Below are 26,331 nucleotides of genomic sequence, written 5' to 3'. Positions count from 1 at the left end.
GCCTACCCCTTATCCTAAGACTATGCTCCCTGGTTCTGGACCTCCCAACATTGGGAACATTCTTCCCGCATCTAACCTGTCCAGCCCCGTCAGAATCTTATATATTTCTATGAGATCCCCTCTCATCCATCTAAACTCCAGTGAATAAAGGCCCAGTTGATCCAGTCTCTCCTCATATGACAGTCCAGCCATCCCTGGAATCAGTCTGGTGAACCTTCGCTGCACTCCCTCAATAGCAAGAACGTCCTTCCTCAGATTAGGAGACCAAAACTGAACACTGTATTCCAGGTGAGGCCTCACTAAGGCCCTGTACAACTGCAGTAAGACCTCCCTGCTCCTATACTCAAATCCCCTAGCTATGAAGGCCAACATACCATTTGCCTACTGTATCTGCATGCCAACTTTCAATGACTAATGAACCATGACACCCAGGTCTCGTTGCACCTCCCCTTTTCCTAATCTGCCGCCATTCAGATAATAATCTGCCTTCATGTTTTTGCCCCCAAAATGGAAAACCTCACATTTATCCACATTATACTGCATCTGTTATGCATTTGCCCACTCACCTAACCTGTCCAAGTCACCCTGCAGCCTCTTAGCGTCCCCCTCACAGCTCACACCGCCACCCAGTTTAGTGTCATCTGCAAACTTGGAGATATTACACTCAATTCCTTCATCTAAATCATTAATGTATATTGTAAAGAGCTGGGGTCCCAGCACTGAGCCCTGCGGCACCCCACTAGTCACTGCCTGCCATTCTGAAAAGGACCCATTTATCCCGACTCTCTGCTTCCTGTCTGCCAACCAGTTCTCTATCCACGTCAGTGCATTACCCCCAATACCATGCGCTTTGACTTATCTTGGCAAAGGTCTTTTGAAAGTCCAAATACACCACATCCACTGGTTCTCCATTGTCCACTCTGCTAGCTACATCCTCAAAAAATTCCAGAAGATTTGTCAAGCATGATTTCCCTTTCATAAATCCATGCTGACTTGGACCGATCTTGTCACTGCTTTCCAAATGCACTGCTATTTCATCCTTAATGATTGATTCCAACATTTTCCCCACTACTGATGTCAGACTAACTGGTCTATAATTACCCGTTTTCTCTCTCCCTCCTTTTTTAAAAAGTGGTGTTACATTAGCTACCCTCCAGTCTATAGGAACTGATCCAGAGTCGATAGACTGTTGGAAAATGATCACAAATGCATCCACTATTTTTAGGGCCACTTCCTTAAGTTCTCTGTGATGGAGACTATCAGGCCCCGGGGATTTATCAGCCTTCAATCCCATCAATTTCCCTAACACAATTTCCCACCTAATAAGGATATCCCTCAGTTCTTCCTTCTCACTCGACCCACTGTCCCCTAGTATATTCAGAAGGTTACCTGTGTCTTCCTTCGTGAAAACAGAACCGAAGTATTTGTTCAATTGGTCTGCCATTTCTTTGTTCCCCATTACAAATATGTAACGGAACCAACCAGGGGGCAGGCTATCTTCAATCTGGTCCTGTGTAATGATTTTCCAGCGTTCACGATATTTTGTTTTTATTTTAAAATGTTAGAAACCCTTGTGAACGGTGCTCTTTTTAAAAAAAAAAAATCTCTCTCTCATTCACTCACTCGCGCTCTCCTTTTGTGCAGGAAGATGTTCCGGCTGTTGGTTTTGGGCCTTACACTGACTGTGACAGCAGCCAACGATATCCTCAACATCTGCATGGATGGCAAACACCACAAGACACAGCCAGGATACGAGGGAAAACTCTACAGACAGGTAAAGCGGGGAGGGGGCGAGAGGACAGGCCAGTCTCTGCTTTTATTCCCCCCCCTGCCAACCGCAGTTATGCTCCGTTTCCCTACTGACGGCCCACTGTTGCAGTGTTCTTGGTCTGGCAATAGCCGGTGTGAGAGAGTGGCAGTGTAGGGATGTGAGCCCCACTTTATTGTTCTTTGGTCCGCTCCTCAACAACAACAGCTTGCATTTATGTAGCGCCTTTAACATAGTAAAACGTCCAAAGGCGGTTTATAGGAGCGATTATAAAACACAATTTGACAACGAACCACATAAGGAGACTTTAGGACAGATGACCCAAAGCTTGGTCAAAGAAGCAGGTTTCAAGGAGAGTCTTGAAGGAGGAGAGAGTGGCGGGGAGGTTTAGGCAGCGAGTTGCAGAGCAGGGTCATTGGCAAGAGGCCAGAATACATGGAGCGTGGAGATCTCGGAGGGTTGTCGAGCTGGATGGCATTACAGAGACAGAGGGGCGAGGCCATGGAGGGATTTGAAAACAAGGGTGAGAGTTTTAAAATCGAGGCATTGTCTGATCGGCAGCTAATGTTGTCTCACTCCCTGGAGGACAGTTCCACCAGCCACTGGTAGCCCCTCCCAAGTGCCCGATCTTTGTGTGTGAGTCTGGACGGTGGAGTGCTATTTGACTCTGGAGGGCATCACTGTTGACTCCGAACCTAACCCCACATGTATGTTTTTCAGCAGGGCATTAGTTTGTAATGACCTGGAGCACGAACTTCTGTTTTTCCTCTTGCATAGGAACAGGAGGAAGCCATTCAGCCCCTCCAGCCTGTTCTGCCATTCTATTAGATCACGGCTGATCTGTATCTTAACTCCATCTAGCCGCCTTGGTTCTGTAACCCTTAATACCCTTACGTAACAAAATCTATTGATCTCAGTCTTTGAATTTTCAATTAACTCCCATCCTCAACAGCTTTTTGCGGGGGGAGAGAGTTCCAGATTCCCAGCACCCTTTGTGTGAGGTGCTCCCTGACATCACCCCTGAACGGCCTGGCTCTAATTTTAAGGTTCTGCCTCTTGTTCTGGACTCCCCCCACCAGAAGAAATAGTTTCTCTCTGTCTACCCTATCAAATCCTTTAATCATCTTAAACACCTCGATTAGATCACCCCTTTAATTACATCGCATTACTTGATATTTACAGCACAGAAACAGACCATTTGGCCCAGCTGGTCCGTGCCGGTGTTTATGCTCCACACCAGCCTCCTCCCATCCCTCTTCATCTCACCCTATCGGCATATCCCTCAATTCCTTTCTCCCTCATGTGTTTATCTTCCCCTTAAATGCATCTATGCTATTCACCAAAACCACTCCCTGTAATAGCGAGTTCCACATTCTCACCACTCTCTGGGTAAAGAAGTTTCCCCTGAATTCCCTATTTACCGGTGATGATCTTATATTGATGGCGCCCCTAGTTTTAGTCTTCCCCACAAGTCTTCATTGCTGCTTCAGCTGTGATCGGCTAAACCAAAACACAGTACAGTTTGAACTTGCGATCTTGTTCGTGTGTGTGTGTGTGTGTGGGGGGACGTGCGGCTCAGTTTCACACTCCTGACCCCTGCCCTCTTGGGCAGGAACGGAAGATAATGGGAACTGCCTGAGCCATTGGTCCGTTGAACCACTTTTCTCCCCTTTCATCGATCCTCCTACCCGCACCCCCCCTTTTTATTCCGTGCTTGGCCCTTGGTGCCTGTATATTTCATTGAAGGTGACTTAACAAGCTGATAAGATAGCTGACGGTGACCTTGTTGTCAGTATATTTCCTGGATATTGCGAAGCAATTTATTTACAATCTGGATTGGGTGCAGCACATTCCTGATAATTGGTTCAACCTTGATGCTGACGAGTCTTCGTTTCTGGGCACAGTGGGTTAATCTTCAACTATTGGAGCAGGACTCCATTCTAGCAAGTGCTGTATTCGGTTAATATTAAATTAGCGGAGGGAAGACTCCATTCTAGCGAATGCTGTATTCTTTTCAAGTACGTTCCTTAATCCTTCCGGCTTTTCAGGACAGTTTTAACTGGCATTTCTCTTCCAAATGGGAGGCCCTCGCTATCCTGTCAGCTCGTGATCTTGTTAGATGAATAAAGCCCCAAGCCCCATCGAGTTTGCCTTTTACCAATCTTGTTAGTCAGACGATATAGCAATAATGGAGTTGTTGAATCATCATAGAATTCAACAACAACTTGCATTTATATAGCGCCTTTAATGTAGTAAAACGACACAAGGCGCTTCACAGGAGTGTTATCAGGCAAAATTTGATACTGAGCCACATAAGGAGATATTAAGAACAGAAGAAATACATAGAAAATAGGTGCAGGAGTAGGCCATTTGGCCCTTCGAGCCTGCACCGCCATTCAATAAGATCATGGCTGATCATTCCCTCAGTACCCCTTTCCTGCTTTTTCTCCATACCCCTTGATCCTTTTAGCTGTAAGGGCCATATCTAATTCCCTCTTGAATATATCCAATGAACTGGCATCAACAACTCTCTGCGGCAGGGAATTCCACAGGTTAACAACTCTGAGTGAAGACGTTTCTCCTCATCTCAGTCCTAAATGGCCTACCCCTTATCCTAAGACTATGTCCCCTGGTTCTGGACTTCTCCAACATCGGGAACATTCTTCCCGCATCTAACCTGTCCAGTCCCATCAGAATCTTATACGTTTCTATGAGATCCCCTCTCATCCTTCTAAACTCCAGTGAATACAGGCCCAGTTGATCCAGTCTCTCCTCATATGACAGTCCAGCCATCCCTGGAATCAGTCTGGTGAACCTTTGCTGCACTCCCTCAATAGCAAGAATGTCCTTCCTCAGATTAAGAGACCAAAACTGAACACAATATTCCAGGTGAGGCCTCACTAAGGCCCTGTACAACTGCAGTAAGACCGCCCTGCTCCTATACTCAAATCCCCTAGCTATGAAGGCCAACATACCATTTGTCTTCTTCACCGCCTGCTGTACTTGCATGCCCACTTTCAGTGACTGATGAACCATGGCACCCAGGTCTCGTTGCACCTCTCCTTTTCCTAACCCTGCAGCCTCTTAGCGTGCTCCTCACAGCTCACACCGCCACCCAGTTTAGTGTCATCCGCAAACTTGGAGATATTACACTCAATTCCTTCATCTAAGTCGTTAATGTATATTGTAAATAGCTGGGGCCCCAGCACTGAGCCCTGTGGCACTCCACTCATCACTGTCTCCCATTCTGAAAAGGACCCGTTTATCCCGACTCTCTGCTTCCTGTCTGCCAACCAGTTCTCTATCCACGTCAGTACATTACCCCCAATACCATGCGCTTTGATTTTGCACACCAATCTCTTGTACGGGACCTTGTCAAAAGCCTTTTGAAAGTCCAAATACACCACATCCACTGGTTCTCTATTGTCCACTCTGCTAGTTACATCCTCAAAAAATTCCAGAAGATTCGTCAAGCATGATTTCCCTTTCATAAATCCATGCTGACTTAGTCCGATCCTGTTACTGCTTTCCAAATGCGCTGCCATTTCATCCTTAATGATTGATTCCACATTTTCCCCACTACTGATGTCAGGATAATTACCCGTTTTCTCTCTTCCCTCCTTTTTTAAAAAGTGGTGTTACATTAGCTACCCTCCAGTCCATAGGAAATGATCCAGAGTCGATAGGCTGTTGGAAAATAATCACCAATGCATCCACTATTTCTAGGGCCACTTCCTTAAGTACTCTGGGATGCAGACTATCAGGCCCCGGGGATTTATCGGCCTTCAATCCCATCAATTTCCATAACACAATTTCCTGCCTAATAAGGATATCCTTCAGTTCCTCCTTCTCACTAGACCCACTGTCCCCTAGTACATTCGGAAGGTTATTTGTGTCTTCCTTTGTGAAGACAGAACCAAAGTATTTGTTCAATTAGTCTGCCATTTCTTTGCTCCCCATTATAAATTCACCTGAATCCAACTGCAAGGGATCTACATTTGTCTTCACCAATCTTTTTCTCTTCACATATTTACAGAAGCTTTTGCAGTCAGTTTTTATGTTCCCTGCAAGCTTCCTCTCGTACTCTTAATTAAACCCTTAGTCCTCCTATGTTGAATTCTATATTTCTCCTAGTCCTCAGGTTTGTTGCTTTTTCTAGCCAATTTATATGCCTCTTCCTTGGCTTTAACACTATCCTTAATTTCCCTTGTTAGCCATGGTTGAACCACCTTCCCCATTTTATTTTTACTCCAGACAGGGATATACAATTGCTGAAGTTCATCCATGTGATCTTTAAATGTTTGCCATTGCCTATCCACCGTCAACCCTTTAAGTATCCTTTGCCAGTCTATTCTAGTCAATTCACGCCTCATACCGTCGAAGTTACCTTTCCTTAAGTTCAGGACCCTAGTTTCCGAATTAACTGTGTCACTCTCCATCTTAATAAAGAATTCTACCATACTATGGTCACTCTTCCCCAAGGGGCCTCGCACAACAAGATTGCTAATTAGTCCCTTTGCATTACACATCACCCAGTCTAGGATGGCCAGCTCTCTAGTTGGTTCCTCGACAAATTGGTCGAGAAAACCATCCCGAATACACGCCAGGAAATCCTCCTCCACCGCATTGCTACCAGTTTGGTTAGCCCAATCTATATGTAGATTAAAGTCGCCCATGATAACTGCTGTACCTTTATTGCACACATCCCTTATTTCTTGTTTGATGCTGTCCCCAACTTCACTACTACTGTTTGGTGGTCTGTCCACAACTCCCTAAATGTTTTCTGCCCTTTGGAATTCCGCAGCTCCACCCATACCGATTCCACATCATCCAAGCTAATGTCCTTCCTTACTATTGCATTAATTTCCTCTTTAACCAGCAACACCACCCCGCCTCCTTTTCCTCTCTGCCTATCCTTCCTAAATGCTGAATACCCCTGGATGTTGAGTTCCCAGCCTTGGTCACCCTGGAGCCATGTCTCCATGATGCCAATTATATCATACCCATTAACTGCTATCTGCGCAGTTAATTCGTCCACCTTATTCCGAATACTCCTCGCATTGAGGCACAGAGCCTTCAGGCTTGTCTTTTTAACACACTTTTCCCCTTTAGAATTTTTCTGTAATGTGGCCCTTTTTGTTTTTGCCTTTGCCTTGGGTTTATCTGCCCTCCACTTTTACTATTCTCCTTTCTATCTTATGCTTCTGCCTCCATTTTATTTCCCTCTGTCTCCCTGCATAGGTTCTCATCCCCCTGCCATATTAGTTTAACTCCTCCCCAACAGCACTAGCAAACACTCCCCCAAGGACATTGGTTCCGGTCCTGCCCAGGTGCAGACCGCCCGGTTTGTACTGGTCCCACCTCCCCCAGAACCGGTTCCAATGTCCCAGGAATTTGAATCCCTCCCTTTTGTACCACTCCTCAAGCCACGTATTCATCTGAGCTATCCTGCGATTCCTACTCTGACCAGCACGTGGCACTGGTAGCAATCCTGAGATTACTACTTTTGAGGTCCTACTTTTTAAACTTAGCTCCTAGCTCCCTAAATTCGTCTTGTAGGACCTCATCCCGTTTTTTGCCTATATCGTTGGTACCAATGTGCACCACGAGAAGTGGCTGTTCACCCTCCCTTTTCAGAATGTCCTGCACCCGCTCCGAGACATCTTTGACCCTTGCACCAGGGAGGCAACATGACATCCTGGAGTCTCGGTTGCGGCCGCAGAAACGCCTATCTATTCCCCTTACAATCGAATCCCCGATCACTATAGCTCTCCCACTCTTTTTCCTGCCCTCCTGTGCAGCAGAGCCACCCACGGTGTCATGAACTTGGCTGCTGCTGCCCTCCCCTGATGAGTCATCCCCCTCAACAGTACCCAAAGTGGTGTATTTTTTTTGCAGGGGGATGACCACAGGGGACCCCTGCACTACCTTCCTTGCACTGCTCTTCCTGCTGGTCACCCATTTACTATCTGACTGTGTAACCTTTACCTGCGGTAAGACCAACTCACTAAACGTGCTATTCACGTCATTCTCAGCATCGTGGATGCTCCAGAGTGAATCCACCCGCAGCTCCAGTGCCGCAATGTGGTCTGTCAGGAGCTGCAGGCGGATACACTTCCCGCACACGTAGTCGTCAGGGACGCCTGGAGTTCCCACATAGTACAGGAGGAGCATATCACATGTCCGAGCTGTCCTGCCATGACTTAACCCTTAGATAAACTTAATTTGGCAACAACAATGTTAAATGTTACTTACTGATATCGAAAAGAAAAAGAAAAACTACTTACCAATCACCAGCCAATCACATACCCCCTTGGCTGTGACGTCACCTTTCAATTTCTTTGTACTTTTTTGCCTTCGCAACCTGCTGCAGCTGCACCGGCTAGGCCTCTCGCCGACTCACCGACGCTGGGCCTTTTTATAGGCCTCCCCACGCTGCCTCACCGACGCAGCTCGATCTCCCGCTGCCTCTCGCCGAACTCACCAACGCTGGGCCTTTTTATGGGCCTCCCCACGCAGACAGACAAAAGAATGAGAGGTGATCTTATTGAAACTTAAAAGATAATGAGGGGGCTCGACAAGGTGGATGCAGAGAGGATATTTCCACTCATAGGGGAAACTAAAACTAGGGGACATAGTCTCAGAATAAGGGGCCGCTCATTTAAAACTGAGATGAGGAGGAATTTCTTCTCTCGGAGGGTTGTAAATCTGTGGAATTCTCTGCCCCAGAGAGCTGTGGAGGCTGGGACATTGAATAAATTTAAGGTGGAGATAGACAGATTTTTGAGCGATAAGGGAGTAAAGGGTTATGGGGAGCGGGCGGGGAAGTGGACCTGAGCAGGAGCAGGAGTATGCCATACGGCCCCTCGAGCCTGCTCCGCCATTTAATACGATCATGGCTGATCTGATCATGGACTCAGCTCCACTTCCCTGCCCACTCCCCATAACCCTTTATTCCCTTATCGCTCAAAAATCTGTCTATCTCCGCCTTAAATATATTCAATGACCCAGCCTCCACAGCTCTCTGGGGCAGAGAATTCCACAGATTTACAACCCTCTGAGAGAAAGTCCTCCTCATCTCAGTTTTAAATGGGCTGAGACTATGTCCCCTAGTTTTAGTTTCCCCTATGAGTGGAAATATCCTCTCTGCATCCACCTTGTCGAGTCCCCTCATTATCTTATGTTTCGATAAGATCACCTCTCATTCTTCTGTCTGTCTCCGCCTTAAATATATTCAGTGACCCAGTTTCCACCGCTCTCTGGGGCAGAGAATTCCATAGATTTACAACCCTCTGAGAGAAGATGAGTATAGACTCAACCTATCTTCATAAGTCAGGGAACCTCCTCATCTCTGGAATGAACCAAGTGAACCTTCTCTGAACAGCCTCCAATGCAAGTATATCCTTTCTGAAGTACAGAGACCAAAACTGTACGCAGTACTCTAGGTGTGGCCTCACCAATACCCTGTACAGTTGTAGCAGGACCTCTCTGCTTTTATACTCTATCCCCCTTGCAATAAAGGCCAACATTCCATTTGCCTTCCTGATTACTTGCTGTACCTGCATACTAACCTGTAGGACCCAAGGTCTCACTGTACTGCAGCACTTTACAATTTTTCTCCATTTAAATTATAATTTGCTTTTCTGCTTTTTCTGCCAAATGGATAACCTCACATTTTCACACATTATACTCCATCGGCCAAATTTTTTGTCCACTCACTGAGTCTGTCTATATCCCTTTGCAGATTTTCTTGTGTCCTCCTCACAATTTGTTTTCCCACCCATTTTTGTATCATCAGCAAACTTGGCTACATTACACTCGGTCCCTTCATCCAAATCATTAATATAGATTGTAAATAGTTGAGGCCCCAGCACCAATCTCTGCGGCACCCCACTAGTTATTGTTTGTCAATCTGAAAATGACCCATTAATCCCGACTCTCTGTTTTCCGTTAGTTAGCCAATACTCTATCCATACTAATATATTACCCCCAACTCTGTGAACTTTTATTTTACACAGTAACCTTTTATGTGGCACCTCATCGAATGCCTTCTGGAAATCCAAATACACCACATCCACCGGTTCCCCCTTACTCACCCTAGGACAGTTTGGTCACAGAGGTAAGTTTTAAGGAGCGCCTTCATGCAGGAGAGAGAGGCGGAGAGGTTTAGGGAGGGAATTCCAGAGCTTAGGGCCCAGGTAGCTGAAGGCACGACCGCCGATGGTGGAACGATTAAAATTGGGGATGCACAAGAGGCTGGAATTGGAGGGGCGCAGAGATCTCGGAGGGTTGCAGGGCTGGAGGAGGTCGCAGAGATACGGAGGTATTGGGACAGGTGACCAAAAACTTGGGTCAGTCAATCTCTATCATTGAGTCTACAACTGACCCAGACAGGAGGCGAGGAAAACCCCCAGTGGTGTGGCGCTTTGGGAACCAAAGGTTCAAGGTCACCTATTCCTCCCAAGCACGCTACGCTCACCAAATGTTATGTCTCAAATTACTGTATCCCAAAATACTATTCTCTTCGTACCTGCTTTGCTGGTCTTCATTTAAAGATTGCTCTCCAGTGGTACAGCTTGGAGCCATGGGTGCACATTTGTCCCCGCTCTTTCGCTGCCTCCTCTATAGAAACATAGAAAAATGGTGCAGGAGTAGGCCATTCGGCCCTTCGAGCCTGCACCACCATTCAATAAGATCATGGCTGATCATTCCCTCAGTACCCCTTTCCTGCTTTCTCTCCATACCCCTTGATCCCTTTAGCCGTAAGGGCCATATCTAACTCCCTCTTGAATATATCCAACGACCTGGCCTCAACAACTCTCTGCGGCAGGGAATTCCACAGGTTCACAACTCTCTGAGTGAAGAAGTTTCTCCTCATCTCAGTCCTAAATGGCTTACCCCTTATCCCTATCCCTGCAGCTGACTCACCCAGAGTCCAGGCATTTCCCAGACAGCCGCTCCGCAGTATTTGTGCGCGTGTCCGCGCGTCTGGGTCAAGTCTGAACCAACCAGGAGGAAAGTGAGAGTTACTCTCTGGGGGCTACACCTCCCTGCCCCTCCTACTGACCGCATCAAACACAGTGTTGCAGCAAGTGAAGCGAGACAGAAATAGGATCAGTGTTTTTTAAAAAATCTCTTCATTCCTGGGATGTGGGCGTCGCTGGCAAGGCCGGCATTTATTGCCCGTCCCTAATTGCCCCTTGAGAAGGTGGTGGTGAGCCGCCTTCTTGAACCGCTGCAGTCCGTGTGGTGAAGGTGCTCCCACAGTGCTGTTAGGGAGGAAGTTCCAGGATTGTGACCCAGCGGCGATGAAGGAACGACCGATATATTCCCAAGTCAGGATGGGAACGTGGAGGTGGTGGTGTTCCCATGCACCTGCTGCCCTTGTCCTTCTAGGCGGTAGAGGTTGTGTGTAAAGGTATATAATAGCTAAGTGTGTAATAGATTAGAACCTTGAGCTTACAACCTCTGTTCCTATTCAGCTTTCATCATTCTAGCAGAATCCAGGAGAATGGGAGTTCAATTCCCACCTCAGCAATTTGAGAATTTTAATTCAGTTTTAACAAAGAATCTGGAAATAAAAAGGTGGTGTCAGTAAAAGTGATCACGAAGCTGTCGGATTGTCATATAAAAACCCAACTGGTTCACGAATGTCCTTTAAGGAAGGAAATCTGCCGTCCTTACCTGTTGTGGGCCTATAAGAACACAGGAAATAGGAGCAGGAGCCCCTCAAGCCTGGCTGATCTTTGACCTCAACTCCACCTTCCCCCCGCCACCCCCCCCCGATCACCATATCTCTTGATTCCCCGCGATTCTGTCCCCATCCCAAAAGAAAGACTTACATTTCTACAGCTCCTTTCATGACCTTCGGACGTTCCAAAGTGCTTTACAGCCAATGAAATACTTTGAAATGTAGTGACTGTTATAATGTAGGAAATGCAGCAGCCAATTTGTACACAGCAAGCTCCCACAAACAACAATGTGATAATGACCAGATAATCTGTTTTGATGATGTTGCGGGATAAATATTGGCCAGGACACCGGGGGAGAACTCCCCTGCTCTTCTTCGAAATAATGACCGTGGGATCTTTTACGCCCACCCGAGGGGCACAGGTATACCTTGATGAGATGCCTCCCTTAAGCATGTTGTGGAAAGCCTGGGTGTCTTTGATCTGTTCTGATGACTTGCCCTGCTTGCTTTTCTTTGACATGTGCAGTGTGAGCCGTGGAGAGAAAATGCCTGCTGTAAGGCCAACACCAGTGAGGAGGCGCACAAGGACGTGTCCAACCTTTACAATTTCAACTGGAATCACTGTGGCATCATGACGGGACAGTGCAAGAGACACTTTATCCAGGACACTTGCCTGTATGAGTGTTCCCCCAACTTGGGTCCCTGGATCGAAAAGGTAAGCAGCACGGTCCTGCACTTTGATTGTTCAGAAGTCAAATAAATGAGATTTATAGAGGGAGCATTCCTCTGTATCTAACCCGTGCTGTACCTGCCCTGGGAGTGTTTGATGGGACAGTGTAGAGGGAGCTTTACTCTGTATCTAACCTCGTGCTGTACCTGCCCTGGGAGTGTTTGATGGGACAGTGTAGAGGGAGCTTTACTCTGTATCTAACCCGTGCTGTACCTGCCCTGGGAGTGTTTGATGGGACAGTATAGAGGGAGCTTTACTCTGTATCTAACCCCGTGCTGTACCTGCCCTGGGAGTGTTTGATGGGACATTGTAGAGGGAGCTTTACTCTGTATCTAACCCGTGCTGTACCTGCCCTGGGAGTGTTTGATGGGACAGTGTAGAGGGAGCTTTACTCTGTATCTAACCCCGTGCTGTACCTGCCCTGGGAGTGTTTGATGGGACAGTGTATAAGAGCTATCTAACTTAAGTGTACCCATTTTGTAGTGTGAATGGATGACAAGAGTGGAACGTTATGATTTATACCTGTTTGGCCTAGACGGCATTTTGAGTTACTTTGTTATTTTGTTGATATATGATCAAGATCAGATTACAAAGAGATAATTGCCAGTTAATTTCGAGTCATCTAAGAATGTTGATTAAGACATTATGTTGGAATATATAAGAACATAAGAAATCGGAGCAGGAGTAAGCCAAAGGTTACTCCACAAGATAAAAGTTCACGGGGTAATATATTAGCATGGATAGAGGATTGGCTAACTAACAGAAAACAGAGAATCAGGATAAACGGTTCGTTCTCTGGTTGGCAATCAGTAACTAGTGGGGTGCCGCAGGGATCAGTGCTGGGACCCCAACTATTTACAATCTATATTAACAACTTGGAAGAAGGGACTGAGTGTAACGTAGCCAAGTTTGCTGACGATACAAAGATGGGAGGAAAAGCAATGTGTGAGGAGGACACACAAAATCTGCAAAAGGACAAGTGAATGGGCAAAAATTTGGCAGATGGAGTAGAATGTTGGAAAGTGTGGGGTCATGCACTTTGGCAGAAAAAAGTCAAAGAGCAAGTTATTATTTAAATGGAGAAAGATTGCACAGTGCTGCAGTACAGCGGGACCTGGGGGTACTTGTGCATGAAATACAAAAGGATAGTATGCAGGTGCAGCAAGTGATCAGGAAGGCCAATGGAATCTTGGCCTTTATTGCAAGGGGATGGAGTATAAAAGCAGGGAAATCTTGCTACAGCAGGGTATTGATGAGGCCACACCTGGAATATTGCGTGCAGTTTTGGTTTCCATATTTATGAAAGGATATACTTGCTTTGGAGAAGGTTCACTAGGTTGATTCCGGAGATGAGGGGGTTGACTTATGAGGAAAGTTTGAGCAGGTTGGGCCTCTGGAATTCAGAAACATAGAAACATCGAAAATAGGTACAGGAGTAGGCCATTTGGCCCTTCGAGCCTGCACCACCATTCAATATGATCATGGCTGATCATGCATTTCATTACCCCATTCCTGCTTTCTCTCCATATCCCTTGATGCCTTTAGCCGTGAGGGCCACATCTAACTCCCTTTTGAATATATCTAACGAACTGGCCCCAACAACTTTCTGTGGTAGAGAATTCCACATGCCCACAACTCTCTGAGTGAAGAAGTTTCTCCTCATCTTGGTCCTAAATGGCTTACCCCTTATCCTTAGACTGTGACCCCTGGTTCTGGATTTCCCCAACATCGGGAACATTCTTCCTGCATCTAACCTCTCCAATCCCGTCAGAATTTTATGTTTCTGTGAGATCCCCTCTCATCTAAATTCCATTGAATACAAGTCTAGTCGATCCAGTCTTTCTTCATATGTCAGTCCTGTCATCCCGGGAATCAGTCTGGTGAACCTTCGCTGCACTCCCTCAATAGCAAGAATGTCCTTCCTCAGATTAGGAGACCAAAACTGTACACAATATTCAAGGTGTGGCCTCACCAAGGCCCTGTACAACTGTAGTAAGACCTCCCTGCTCCTATACTCGAGTCCTCTCGTTATGAAGGCCAACATGCCATTTGCTTTCTTTCCTGCCTGCTGCACTTGTATGCCAACCTTCAATGACTGATGTACTATGACACCCAGGTCTCGTTGCATTTCTCCCTTAACCAATCTGTCACCATTCAGATAATAATCAGTCCTCCTGTTTTTACCACTAAAGTGGATAACCTCACATTTATCCACATTATACTGCATCTGCCATGTAATTGCCCACTCACCTAACCTGTCCAAGTCACCCTGCAGCCTCTTAGCATCCTTCTCACAGCTCACACTGCCACCCAGCTTAGTGTCATCTGCAAACTTGGAGATATTACATTTAATTCCTTTGTCTAAATCATTAATGTATATTGTAAATAGCTGAAGTCCCAGCACTGAACCTTGCGGTACCCCACTTGTCACTGCCTGCCATTCTGAAAAGGACCCATTTATTCCTACTCTTGGCTTCCTGTCTGCCAACCAGTTCTCTATCCATGTCAATACATTACCCCGAATACCATGTGCTTTAATTTTGCACACTAATCTCTTATGTCATCATCATCATAGGCAGTCCCTCAGAATCGAGGAAGACTTGCTTCCATTCTAAGCGTGAGTTCTTGGGTGGCTGTACAGTCCAATACGAGAACCACAGTCTCTGTCACAGGTGGGACAGATAGTTGTTGAAGGAAAGGGTGGGTGGGGAGTCTGGTTTGCCGCACGCTCCTTCCGCTGCCTGCGCTTGATTTCTGCATGCTCTCGGCGACAATACTCGAGGAGCTCAGCGCCCTCCCGAATGCACTTCCTCCACTTAGGGCGGTCTGTGACTAGGGTCAATAGCCTTTTGAAAGTGTAAATACACCACATCCACTGGCTCCCCCTTGTCCACTCTACTAGTTACATTCTCAAAAAATTCTAGAAAATTTGTCAAGCATGATTTCCCTTTCATAAATCCATGCTGACTTGGACCGATCCTGTCACTGCTTTCCAAATGCGCTGCTATTACATCTTTAATAATTGATTCCAACATTTTCCCCACCATCGATGTCAAGCTAACCGGTCTATAATTCCCTGTTTTCTCTCTCCCTCCTTTTTAAAAAAGTGGGGTTACATTAGCTACCCTCCAGTCCATAGGAACTGATCCAGAGTCTATAGAATGTTGGAAAATGATCACCAATGCTTCCATTATTTCTAGGGCCACTTCCATAAGTACTCTGGGATGCAGACTATCAGGCCCTGGGGATTTATCGGCCTTCAATCCCATCAATTTCCCTAACACAATTTGCTGACTAATAAGGATTTCCTTTGGTTCCTCCTTCTCGCTAGACTCTCGTTCCGCTAGTATTTCTAGAAGGTTATTTATGTCTTCCTTAGTGAAGACAGAATCAAATTATTTGTTCAATTGGTCTGCCATTTTTTTGTTCCCCATTATGACTTCACCTGACTCTGACTATAAGGGACCTACATTTGTCTTCAGTAATCTTTTTCTCTTCATGTAGCTGTAGAAGCTTTGCAGTCAGTTGTTCTTATCGAAACGTATAAGGGGCTTGACAAGATCGATGCAGAGAGGATGTTTCCACTGCTGGGGGAGACTAGAACTAGAGGGCATGATCTTAGAATAAGGGGCCGCCCATTTAAAACTGAGATGAGGAGGAATTTCTTCTCTGAGGGTTGCAAATCTGTGGAATTCGCTGCCTCAGAGAGCTATGGAAGCCGGGACATTGAATAAATTTAAGACAAAAATAGGCAGCTTCTTAAACGATAAGGGGTTATGGGGAGCGGGCAGGGAAGTGGAGCATGATCAGATCAGCCATGATCTTATTGAGTGGCGTAGCAGGCTCGAGGGGCCGTATGGCCTATTCCTGCACCTATTTCTTATGTTCGTAAGTTTTTATACTGCATACAGATTTGGTTTCCATATTTACGAAAGGATATACTTGCTTTGGAGGCATTTCAGAGAAGGTTCACTAGGTTGATCCCGGAGATGAGGGGGTTGATTTATGAGGAAAGGTTGAGGAGGTTGGGCCTCTGCTCATTGGAATTCAGAAGAATGAGAGGTGATCTTACCGAAACGTATAAGATTATGAGGGGGCTTGACAAGGTGGATGCAGAGAGGATGTTTCCACTGATGGGGGAGACTAGAACTAGGGGGCATAATCTTAGAATAAGGAGCCGCCCATTTAAAACTGAGATGAGGAGGAAGTTCTTCTCTGAGAGTTGTAAATCTGTGGAATTCGCTGCTTGAGAGCTGTGGAAACCGGGACATTGAATAAATTTAACACAGAGACAGTTTCTTAGCCTATAAGGGGTTATGGGGAGCGGGCAGGGAAGTGGACCTGAGTCCATGATTGGATCAGCCATGATCGTATTAAATGGCGGAGCAGGCTCGAGGGGCCGTTTGGCCTATTCCTGCTCCTATTTCTTATGTTCTTATACGGCCCCTCGAGCCTGTTCTGCCATTCAATACGATCATGGCTGATCTTTGACCTCAACTTCACTTTCCCGCCCGATCCCCATATCCTTTGATTCCCCTAGAGTTCAAAAAATCGATCTCAGCCTTGAATATACTTGATGACTGAGCATCCACAGCCCTCTGGGGTAGAGAATTTCAAAGATTCACAACCCTCTGAGTGAAGAAATTCCTCCTTATCTCAGTCCTAAATGGACGACTCCTTATCCTGAGACATCCTCCCTGCATCTACCCTGTCAAGCCCTGTAAAAAAATTTAGATGTTTCAATGAGATACCAAACAAATTGGCGATCTAGGGTGTGTACTCTCACTTCATCCTTATCATAGGCAGTCCCTCGGAATCGAGGAAGACTTGCTTCCACTCTTTAAAATGAGTCCTTAGGTGGCTGAACAGTCCAACACGAGAACCACAGACTCTAACACTGGTGGGACAGACAGTGGTTGGGGGAAAGGGTGGGTGGGACTGGTTTGCCGCACGCTCCTTCCGCTGCCTGCGCTTGATTTCTGCATGCTCTCGGCGATGAGACTCGAGGTGCTCAGCGCCCTCCCAGATGCACTTCCTCCACTTAGGGCGTTCTTTGGCCTCCTAGGTGTCAGTGGGGATGTTGCACTTTATCAGGGAGGTTTTGAGGGTGTCCATTTAATGTTTCCTCTGCCCACCTCTGGCTCGTTTGCCGTGAAGGAGTTCTGAGTAGAGCGCTTGCTTTGGAGTCTTGTGTCAGGCATGCGAACAGTGTGGCCTGCCCAGTGGAGCTGATCAAGTGTGGTCAGTGCTTCAATGCTGGGGATATTGGCCTGGTTGAGGACGCTAATGCTGGTGCGTCTGTCCTCCCAGGGGATTTGTAGGATCTTGCAGAGACGTTATTGCTGGTATTTCTACAGCGATTTGAGGTGTCTACTGTACATGGTCCATGCCTCTGAGCATACAGGAGGGCGGGTGTTACTATAGCCCTGTAGACCATGAGCTTGGTGGCAGTTTTGAGGGCCTGGTCTTCAAACATTCTTCCTTAGGGGGCCAACGGCTGCACTGGCCTGCTGGAGGCGGCGTTGGATCTCATCATCAATGTCTGCACTTGTTGATAAGGGGCTCCCGAGGTATGGGAAATGGTCCACGTTGTCCAGGGCCGCGCCACTTACCACTTGATTGTGAGATTATAGTATGTTATTTATAGTGAAGTTGCACTCCAGTTCATAGGGGAAGCCTGTTACTGGTGATGTGGAACCCAAGGGAATATTGAGTGAGAACATGAAATTCAAAACAGTGCTTGGTCCCCGAGCATCGAGTTCCCCCTCGGGGAACAGTGCCAATTTTCAAGATTCCTCCCGATGCCGAACTCGTTTTTAGGTTGATGCGTATTTACCCCAGTCTGGGCGGGCTTGGTTTTTGAAAAATGACTTGTCATTTGCCTGTCTGTGTGGCAGGTTGATCAATCTTGGAGGAAGGAACGGATCATAAAAGTCCCGCTCTGCAAGACAGACTGCGAGGAATGGTGGGACGACTGTCAGAAGGACTACACATGCAAGGACAACTGGCACAAGGGGTGGGATTGGAGCACGGGTGAGTGTCAGGCTCTGGCCCCTGGGGTCTGTATCCTTCCTTCCTCCAACTCTCAGTTTGGGTTCGTGGCAGAAAATATCGGAAACTCGTAGCTGTGTGGCAGGTCTGAATGGGAAAAGAACGCAAGAATATAAGAAATAAAAACAGAAAACGCTGGAAATACTCAGCAGGTGTGGAAACAGTTCTGATGAAAGAAACTTTAACTGTTTCTCTCTCCACAGATGCTGCCTGACCTGCTGAGTATTTCCAGCGTTTTCTGTTGTTATTTCCGATTTCCAGCATCCGCAGTATTTTGCTTTTGTATAAGAAAAGAAATCGGAGCAGGTGTCGGCCAAGTGACCCTTCGATCCTCCTCCATCATTCAATAATATCATGGCTGATCTTCTACCTCAACTCCACTCACTCGCCAAAAATTCATCTATCTCAGCCTTGAATATATGATTCAGCATCCACAGCCCTCTGGGGCAGAGAATTCCAAAGATTCACATCCCTCGGAGTGAAGAAATTCCTCCTCATAATCCTAAATGGCCGACCCCTTATCCTGAGACTGTGACCTCTGGTTCTAGACTCTCCAGCTCGGGGGGGGGAAACAGCCTCCCTGCATCTACCCTGTGAAGCCCATTAAGAATGTTATATGTTTCAATGAGATAGAAAAGTTAATATCTTGATTTCCCATCTTCTTCAAATCAACCCATCTTTGGGCTCAATTTTCCCCCAAACCCTTTTTTTGGCGCACTTACCCGAGATGCGCTGACTTTGTGCGCTGGAAACGCCGCGAAAAAAATGTGCCCCCATCCTGGCCGCTCTGCCAAATGTCCCGGGTCCTAGTACGGCGTATATAGAGCAGTGTGGAGCGGAGCTACAGCCATGTGCCGAAAACAGTGCCGGCAGCTGCCTACATGCGCAGTATTGTCGGGTCCGATGTGTGCGCATGCTCTGTAGCGACGAAACTTGGCACTTGGGCAGTATCTCTCTCTTCTCCCTCCCCCGCCCCCAACCCACCCCCCCCTCCAACGATGCCGTGTTCGGTCGCTCTGCTTCCGCAACCCCCACCGTTCATTTGCAGCCACCCCTATCTCTGGACGGCTGGACTCCTGGTACGTGTCTTGCCGACCCTATCCCAGGCCGAATGGCCTCACGCACAGGCCGGCCCGCTGCATTCCCGGGCCAACTTCCCTCCCCTATCCCTGACTTTTCAGTTAAAACTTACTCCAAATCGACTTAGGTCAGCGTATGTGGCCAGCTCTGTGAAAGCTTGCGGGCAGTTTAGAAAGTGGCGCACATTAGTACATCGGCATAAATGGCCAAAACTGCCGTAAGTGTCTGGGAACGCCCCCTTTTGGAAAAAAAATCAACTAAAAAGAATCGTACCTAACTGATTTACTCTGGAGCAAGTTTACTGGGGAAAGTCATGGCCAAAATTGAGCCCTTTATCGTTAAAGATACTGACACTCCTTCTGTACCGTTCTGTTTTCAATCCGGATCTCCAGCATTTGCATCTCTTTTTATCTCTGTCCTATCCTGAAAGTGCTGGCACTTGGGAGTGGTTTTCACACTTGGCAATTGCCTTTTGATAGCTGGAGGGCGAGCCTAGCAAGTGAATGTCTTTACAGGCCATTTGGCTATTGATGGGTCCATCCGAGCTGGGCCTAGTCATGCTCCCACCCAATATCCACACACGATCTATTACAACAAGGATCGTTGCTTCACATTCAGGAATGCCGGGGCTACGAACGTCACAAGTGGAACTCTCTCCGTCACCTGTGCAGTGATCGGCTAACCCGCTTTGGATCCAGCTGCGAACCTGGGCAATTCCGATCTGTGTGGCCCTGTGTCAGCTGTGGCTCAGTGGGCAGCACCCTCGCCTCTTGAATTTAGAAGGTCATGGGTTCGAGTCCCACTGCAGAGACTTGAGTCCATAATCAAGGCTGACATTCCAGTGCAGCGCTGAGGGAGCGCTGCACTGTCGGAGGTGCCGTCTTTTGGATGAGATGTTAAACCGAGACCTCGTCTGCTCTCTCAGGTGGACGTAAAAGATCCCATGGCACTATTTTGGAGAAGAGCAGGGGAGTTCTCCCCGGTGTCCTGGGGCCAATATTTATCCCTCAATCAACGTCACTAAAACAGATGATCTGGTCATTATCACATTGCTATTTGTGGGAGCTTGCTGTGTGCAAATTGCATTCCGTATTTCCTACATTACATAATAGGAGCAGGAGTAGGCCATTTGGTCCCTTGAGCCTGCTCTACTTACAATTGTGACTATACTTCAAAAAGGTATTTAATTGGCTGTAAAGTGCTTTGGGATATCCTGAGTTCTTGAAAGGTGCTTTCTATCCTTCCTGCCTGCTCTCCACTCCCGCACCCCCCCTCCTTGATAATGGTCAGTTGGGACGCTTGCTTTTTGACTTGCAATGATTTGTGGGCCCTTTTCATTACTGTGATTCTGTATTTTTTTTTAAATTCTCCCCTTTAGGAATAAACCGCTGTCCAACTGGTTCAGAATGCCGAAAGTTTTCGGAAGTATTCCCAACTCCAAAGGCCCTTTGCGAGAAAGTGTGGAGCTACTCCTTCCAGTACACTCAGTACGATCGGGGCAGCGGGAGGTGCATCAGCATGTGGTTCAAGGCGGGCTCGAAGCCCAACCCCAATGTGGAGGTGGCGCGGTATTACGCCATCCAAAAGGGCCTGATTGCATCTTCCTCCATCGTCAAACTGTCTGTCCCGCTGGTGCTGACCGGACTCCTGGTCTCCACTTTGTCCTAGCTTCACGGGCGAAGCCAGGAAGGAGTGGACTGATGAAACACAACGCCTCCCTTCTTGTGAATTTCCTTCAGCACTTCTGCTTTTAAAGTATTACTGATTTAACCAGCCTTTGATACCAAATGTAATCATTTGCTTCTCTCATCGAGCAGCTGAGCCGATTTCTTAATTTCAAGGTCATCTGGCCACCGCACAGGCACAGAAACCCACAAGTGGGGAGGGGTGAAAAGAAATAAAGAACTTGCATTTCTGTAGTGCCTTTCAGAGCATCCCAAAGCACTTTACAGTCAAAGACGAACTTTTTAAATAACAGGTTATCTCTGCAACCTCCTTCAGTCCTACAACCCTGCGAGATCTCTGTGCTCCTCCAATTCTGGCCTCTTATCCATCCTTGATTTTAATCGCTCCACCATTGGTGGCTGTGCAGCTGCCTGGTAACTAAGCTCTGGAATTCCCTCCTTAAACCTCACCATCTCTCTACCAACGTTCTTTTTAAGCTCCTTAAAGAGCTGCGCACCCCCCAAAAGTGAAAGGGAACATTGTTCTCTGCCTCTCTGCTCCTTTAAGACACTCATTAAAACCTACCTCTTTGACCAAGCTTTTGGTCACTTGGCCTAATATCTCCTTGTGTGGCTCGGTGTCAAAGTATGTTTGATAAAGCTCCCGTGTAACTCCTTGGGACGTTTTAACTACCTGTAAACGAAGCCTCCCTGCCTGGCTATACCTTCCACCACTTACCACGCCCAGATCGCCGTGGTGGTGTGACTCTCATCACCAAATCATACTTTGATCTGTCCCCCTGCTCCTCTGGCATGTTCTCATCCTTTGAACATCTCACCGTATTGCATCCCTTTCACCTCTCATTTAAAATTCTCGTTCTTTACTGCCCCACCCCAAGTACCATAACATTTTTATCACTGAGATATCTTCACTGTTTTCTCCCTCAGCCTCAGCACTGAACAACTTCTCATCTTCTGTGATTTCAGCCTCCATCTCAATTCATCATGCTTTCTCTCCTTTGAGTTCACTAGCCTCTTATCCTCCCTTAATCTCTCCCTCCATGTAAATTCCTCAACCCATATTTACGGCCAGCCCCTTGACCTTGCCATCTCTCGTGGCCTCGCTATTCCTACCATGTCAATTGCAGATAAGGCCATCTCAGACCACTTCCTCGAATCGCTCTCCACCCACATTCCCCTTCCCTCACCCAACCCAACTTCCTTCTGTGACCGTCCCTGGAAAAAATTCTCTCCTGACTTTCTTACAACTGCACTTATCAACTCCCAACTGTCCAGCTTGTGGCCCTCCATTCACCGTGACGTTTCTGCACACCCTCACCACCACCTTTGATGCCCTAGTCCCTATTAAAACAATTACTCTCTCCCACCCTGGTCGTTCCCCCGGTACATCCTTCATCACTCCCTCAAGTCCAAGGGACACAGACTTGAACGTATGTGGCAAACAACTGGTTTAGCCATTCACCGCCAGATCGGGCTGGACCACATAAAGCACCATCGGGTCCTGCTCTTGTCTGCCAAAACTGCTCACTATTCCAGGATCATTCCGGAATGTAAAGATAACCCCCGGCTACTATTCTCCACTGCTTATCGTCTCCTTTAACCCCTCTCCCCTGTCTCCACCCTCACCTCCGACAATAAGTGTGAGGAGCACATGGACCTCTTTAAGATTGAGACCATCGATCAGCTGCCTCTGCCTCTTCCTTTCCTTCCCCGAGCCCACTGGGCCAAACTCCCTCTGAGGCTCCCCCCTGCCCTAGCCCTGAACTCTCATCTTTCTCAAGTTTTTCTCAGATCTCCCGTCTTGATCTCTCCAAGCTCGTCCTGTCCATGAGACCCACTTCCTGCTCCCTTGAGCCTATTCTCACTAAACTGCTGACCACACAACTTCCTTTTTTGGCTCCCATGTTAGCTGACACTATTAACGGTTATCTCTCCTCAGGTACTGTTCCCCTCTCATTCAAATCTGCCGTCATCACCGCTCTCCTCAAAAAGCCAACCCTTGACCCCACTGTGCTTGCAAGCCACTGCCCCATCTGCAAACTCCCTTTCCTCAAGTCCTTGAACGTGTTGTCACCTCCCAAATCTGTGCCCATCTTTCCCGGAACTCCATGTTTGACTCCCTTCAATCTGGTTTCTGCCCCTGCCACAGTATCGAAACGGCTCCCATTAAAGTCACAAATGGCATCCTTTGTGACAGTGACAAAGGTAAACTACCCCTCCTCGTCCTTCTCGACCTGTCTGCGGCCTTGGCCACTCCATCCTCCTCCAACGCCTCTCCACCATCGTCCAGCTGGGTGGGACTGCACTCGCCTGGTTCCATTCTTATCCATCTAATGGTAGCCCGAGAATCTCCTGCAACAGCTTCTCTTCCCGCCCCCACATCGTTACCTCTGGTGTTCCCCAAGGATCTATCCTTGGCCCCCTCCTATTTCTCATCTATATACTGTGCATTGGCGACATCATCCGAAAACATGCACGCTGACGACACCCAACACTACCTCACCATCACTTCTCTCCACCCCTCCTTGGTCTCTAAATTGATACAAAGATGGGTGGGAAAGCAAATAGTGAGGACACAAAACTTCTGCAAAGGGATATAGACAGGCTAAGTGAGTGGGCAAAAATTTGGCAGATGGAGTATAATGTGGGAAAATGTGAGGTTATCCACTTTGGCAGAAATAATAGAAAAGCAAATTATAATTTAAATGGAGAAAAATTGCAAAGTGCTGCAGTACAGAGAGACCTGAAGGTCTTCTGCATGAAACACAAAATGTTAGTGTGCAGGTACAGCAAGTAGTCAGGAAGGCAAATGGAATGTTGGCCTTTATTGCAAGGGGGATAGAGTATAAAAGCAGAGAAGTCCTGCTACAACTGTACAGGGTATTGGTGAGGCCACACCTGGAGTACTGCGTACAGTTTTGGTCTCCGTATTTAAGGAAGGATATACTTGCATTGGAGGCTGTTCAGAGAAGGTTCACTAGGCTGATTCTGGAGATGAGGGGGTTGACTTATGAAGATAGGTTGAGTAGGTTGGGCCAATACTCATTGGACTTTAGAAGAATGGGAGGTGATCTTATTGAAATATATAAGATAATGAGGGGGCTCGACAAGGTGGATGCAAAGGGGATATTTCCATTCATAGGGGAAATTAAAACTAGGGGACATAGTCTTAGAATAAGGGGCCGCTCATTTAACTGAGATGAGGAGGAATTTCTTCTCTTAGGGTTGTAAATCTATGGAATTCTCTGCCCCAGAGAGCTGTGGAGGCTGGGTCATTGAATATATTTAAGGTGGGGATCGACAGATTTTTGAGCGATAAGGGAGTAAAGGTTATGGGGACCGGGCAGGGAAGTGGAGCTGAGACATTGATCAGATCAGCCAGGATCTTATTGAATGGCGGAGCAGGCTCGAGGGGCCGAATGGCCGATTCCTGCTATTATTTCTTATGTTCTTAAATTGTCAGACTGCTTGTCCGACATCCAGTAATTGAATATTGGGAAGACCGAAGCCACTGCCGTTGGTCCCCGCCACAAACTGCATTTCCTAGCCACCGACTCCATCCCTCTCCCTAGCATCTGTCTGAGACTCAACCAGACTGCTCGCAACCCGGGTCCTATTTGACCCTGAAATGAGCTTCTGGCCACATATCCACAGTATAACTAAAACCGCCAATTTCCACCTCCGCAACATTGCTCGCCTCTGCCCCTGCCTCAGCTCATCTGCTGCTGAAGCCCTCATCCCATGCCTTTGTTACCTCTAGACTTGACTACAATGCACTCTTGGCTGGTCTCCCACATTCTATCCTACGTAAATCTGAGGTCATCAAAATCTCGGCAGCCCGTGTCCTAACTTGCACCAAGTCCCGCTCATCCATCACTCCTGTGCTCGCTGACCTACATTGACACCCGGTTAAGCAATGTCTCGATTTCAAAATTCTCATCCCTCCCTAATCTCTATTCTCCTTCAGCCTCACAACACCCCCCACCCCTCCCCCCGAGATGTCTAAGCTCCTCAAATTCTGTCCTCTTGAGCATCCCTGATTATAACGGCTCTACCATTGGTGGCCGTGCCTTCAGCTGCCTGGGCCCCAAGCTCTGAAACTCCCTCCCTAAACCTCTCCGCCTCTCTACCTCTCTTTCCTTCTTTATGACGCTCCTTAAAACCTACCTCTTTGACCAAGCTTTTGGTCATCTGCTGTAATTTCTTCGTATGTGGCTCGGTGTCAAATTTATTTGTTTTGTCTTGGAACACTGCTGGGAAGCGCCTTGGGACGTTTCACTACATTAAAGGCGCTACATAAATGCAAGTTGATGACAAGCCTATCAGATTTTTTTTTTGAAAACCTGACCAATAAGTGTGATTTACTTGTGCCTTGGTCAATAAAACATGCACAACAATTTCCTGTCTGTTGTAATTCAAATGTCACCCTTAACGTTCTACATCGAACTTCAAAGAAGATAGAGAACCTCACCAGGAGACACACCTTGTGTCAAAATGTTTGCAGTCTTCTAACTAAATTGGTATGAACTTAGCTACAGTTCGCTTAACACCAGCCTTTATCGTTGGTCTTTGCATCTACCGAGTGGTTACTTAACAGCAATTTGACTACGTAGCATCAAAGGGTTTAATACCTATACTTCAGCAGCAGAATAATACCTTGCGTTTTCCATTGTTTGACCCAAGGGTCAGGCTTGGCTCAGTGGGTATCGCTCTTGCCGGAAGGTGTGGGTTCAAGCCCCACAAGATTCGAGCCCATAAGCCAAGCTGACACTCCCAGTGCAGTGCTGAGGGAGTGCCGCACTGTCAGAGGGGCCATCTTTCGGGCGAGACTTTAAACCGACGCCCTGTCTGTTCTCTGAGGTGGACGTAAAAGATCCCATGGCCACTATTATGAAAAAGAGCAAAGGGGTTCTCTTTGTTCTCCTGGCCAACTTTTATCCCTCAACCAACACCTTTTCAAAAAATAAAATAAAACACAGATTAGCTCGTCATTTAGTTAATTGCTCTTTGTGGGAGCTTGCTGTGCACAAATTGGCTGCCGTGTTTCCTACATTACGACAGTGATTACACTTCAAAAAGTACTTCATTGGCTGAAAAGTGCTTTGGGACGTCCTATGGTTGTTATTGTGTAATATCTTGGAGGGCTGTAGAGCTGGAGGAGATTGGGAGGGGCGATAGGGAGGGGTGAGGCCAGGGGGGATTTGAAAACAAGGATAAGAATTTTCGAATCGAGATGTTGCTGGACCGGGAGCCAGTGTAGGTGATGGGTGAATAGGATATGGGTCACAAAGTTTTGGATGAGCTCAATTTTATTTGGCAAATTATA

The 26,331-nt window shown here is 47.1% G+C and overlaps 1 protein-coding gene across 3 annotated transcripts in view; it reads left to right on the top strand.

Annotated features, from left to right (window-relative positions):
• Positions 1-25,402, top strand: part of folr (folate receptor) — a 41,019-nt gene extending 15,617 nt beyond the window's left edge. For all 3 annotated transcript variants that reach the window (XM_070892584.1, XM_070892583.1, XM_070892585.1), the window contains exons 2-5: positions 1,645-1,774; positions 11,986-12,174; positions 18,087-18,222; positions 20,699-25,402. In XM_070892584.1, the coding sequence (XP_070748685.1) occupies positions 1,645-1,774; positions 11,986-12,174; positions 18,087-18,222; positions 20,699-20,988 (745 nt within the window). In that variant the 3' untranslated portion in view covers positions 20,989-25,402. The remainder of the gene's footprint in view (positions 1-1,644; positions 1,775-11,985; positions 12,175-18,086; positions 18,223-20,698) is intronic.
• The last annotated feature ends 929 nt before the right edge of the window (positions 25,403-26,331 follow it).

The sequence above is a fragment of the Pristiophorus japonicus genome, chromosome 10 (genome assembly GCF_044704955.1).
Source record: "Pristiophorus japonicus isolate sPriJap1 chromosome 10, sPriJap1.hap1, whole genome shotgun sequence".
NCBI classification, from domain to species: domain Eukaryota; kingdom Metazoa; phylum Chordata; class Chondrichthyes; family Pristiophoridae; genus Pristiophorus; species Pristiophorus japonicus.
This window is presented reverse-complemented; position numbering and strand designations above follow the sequence as displayed.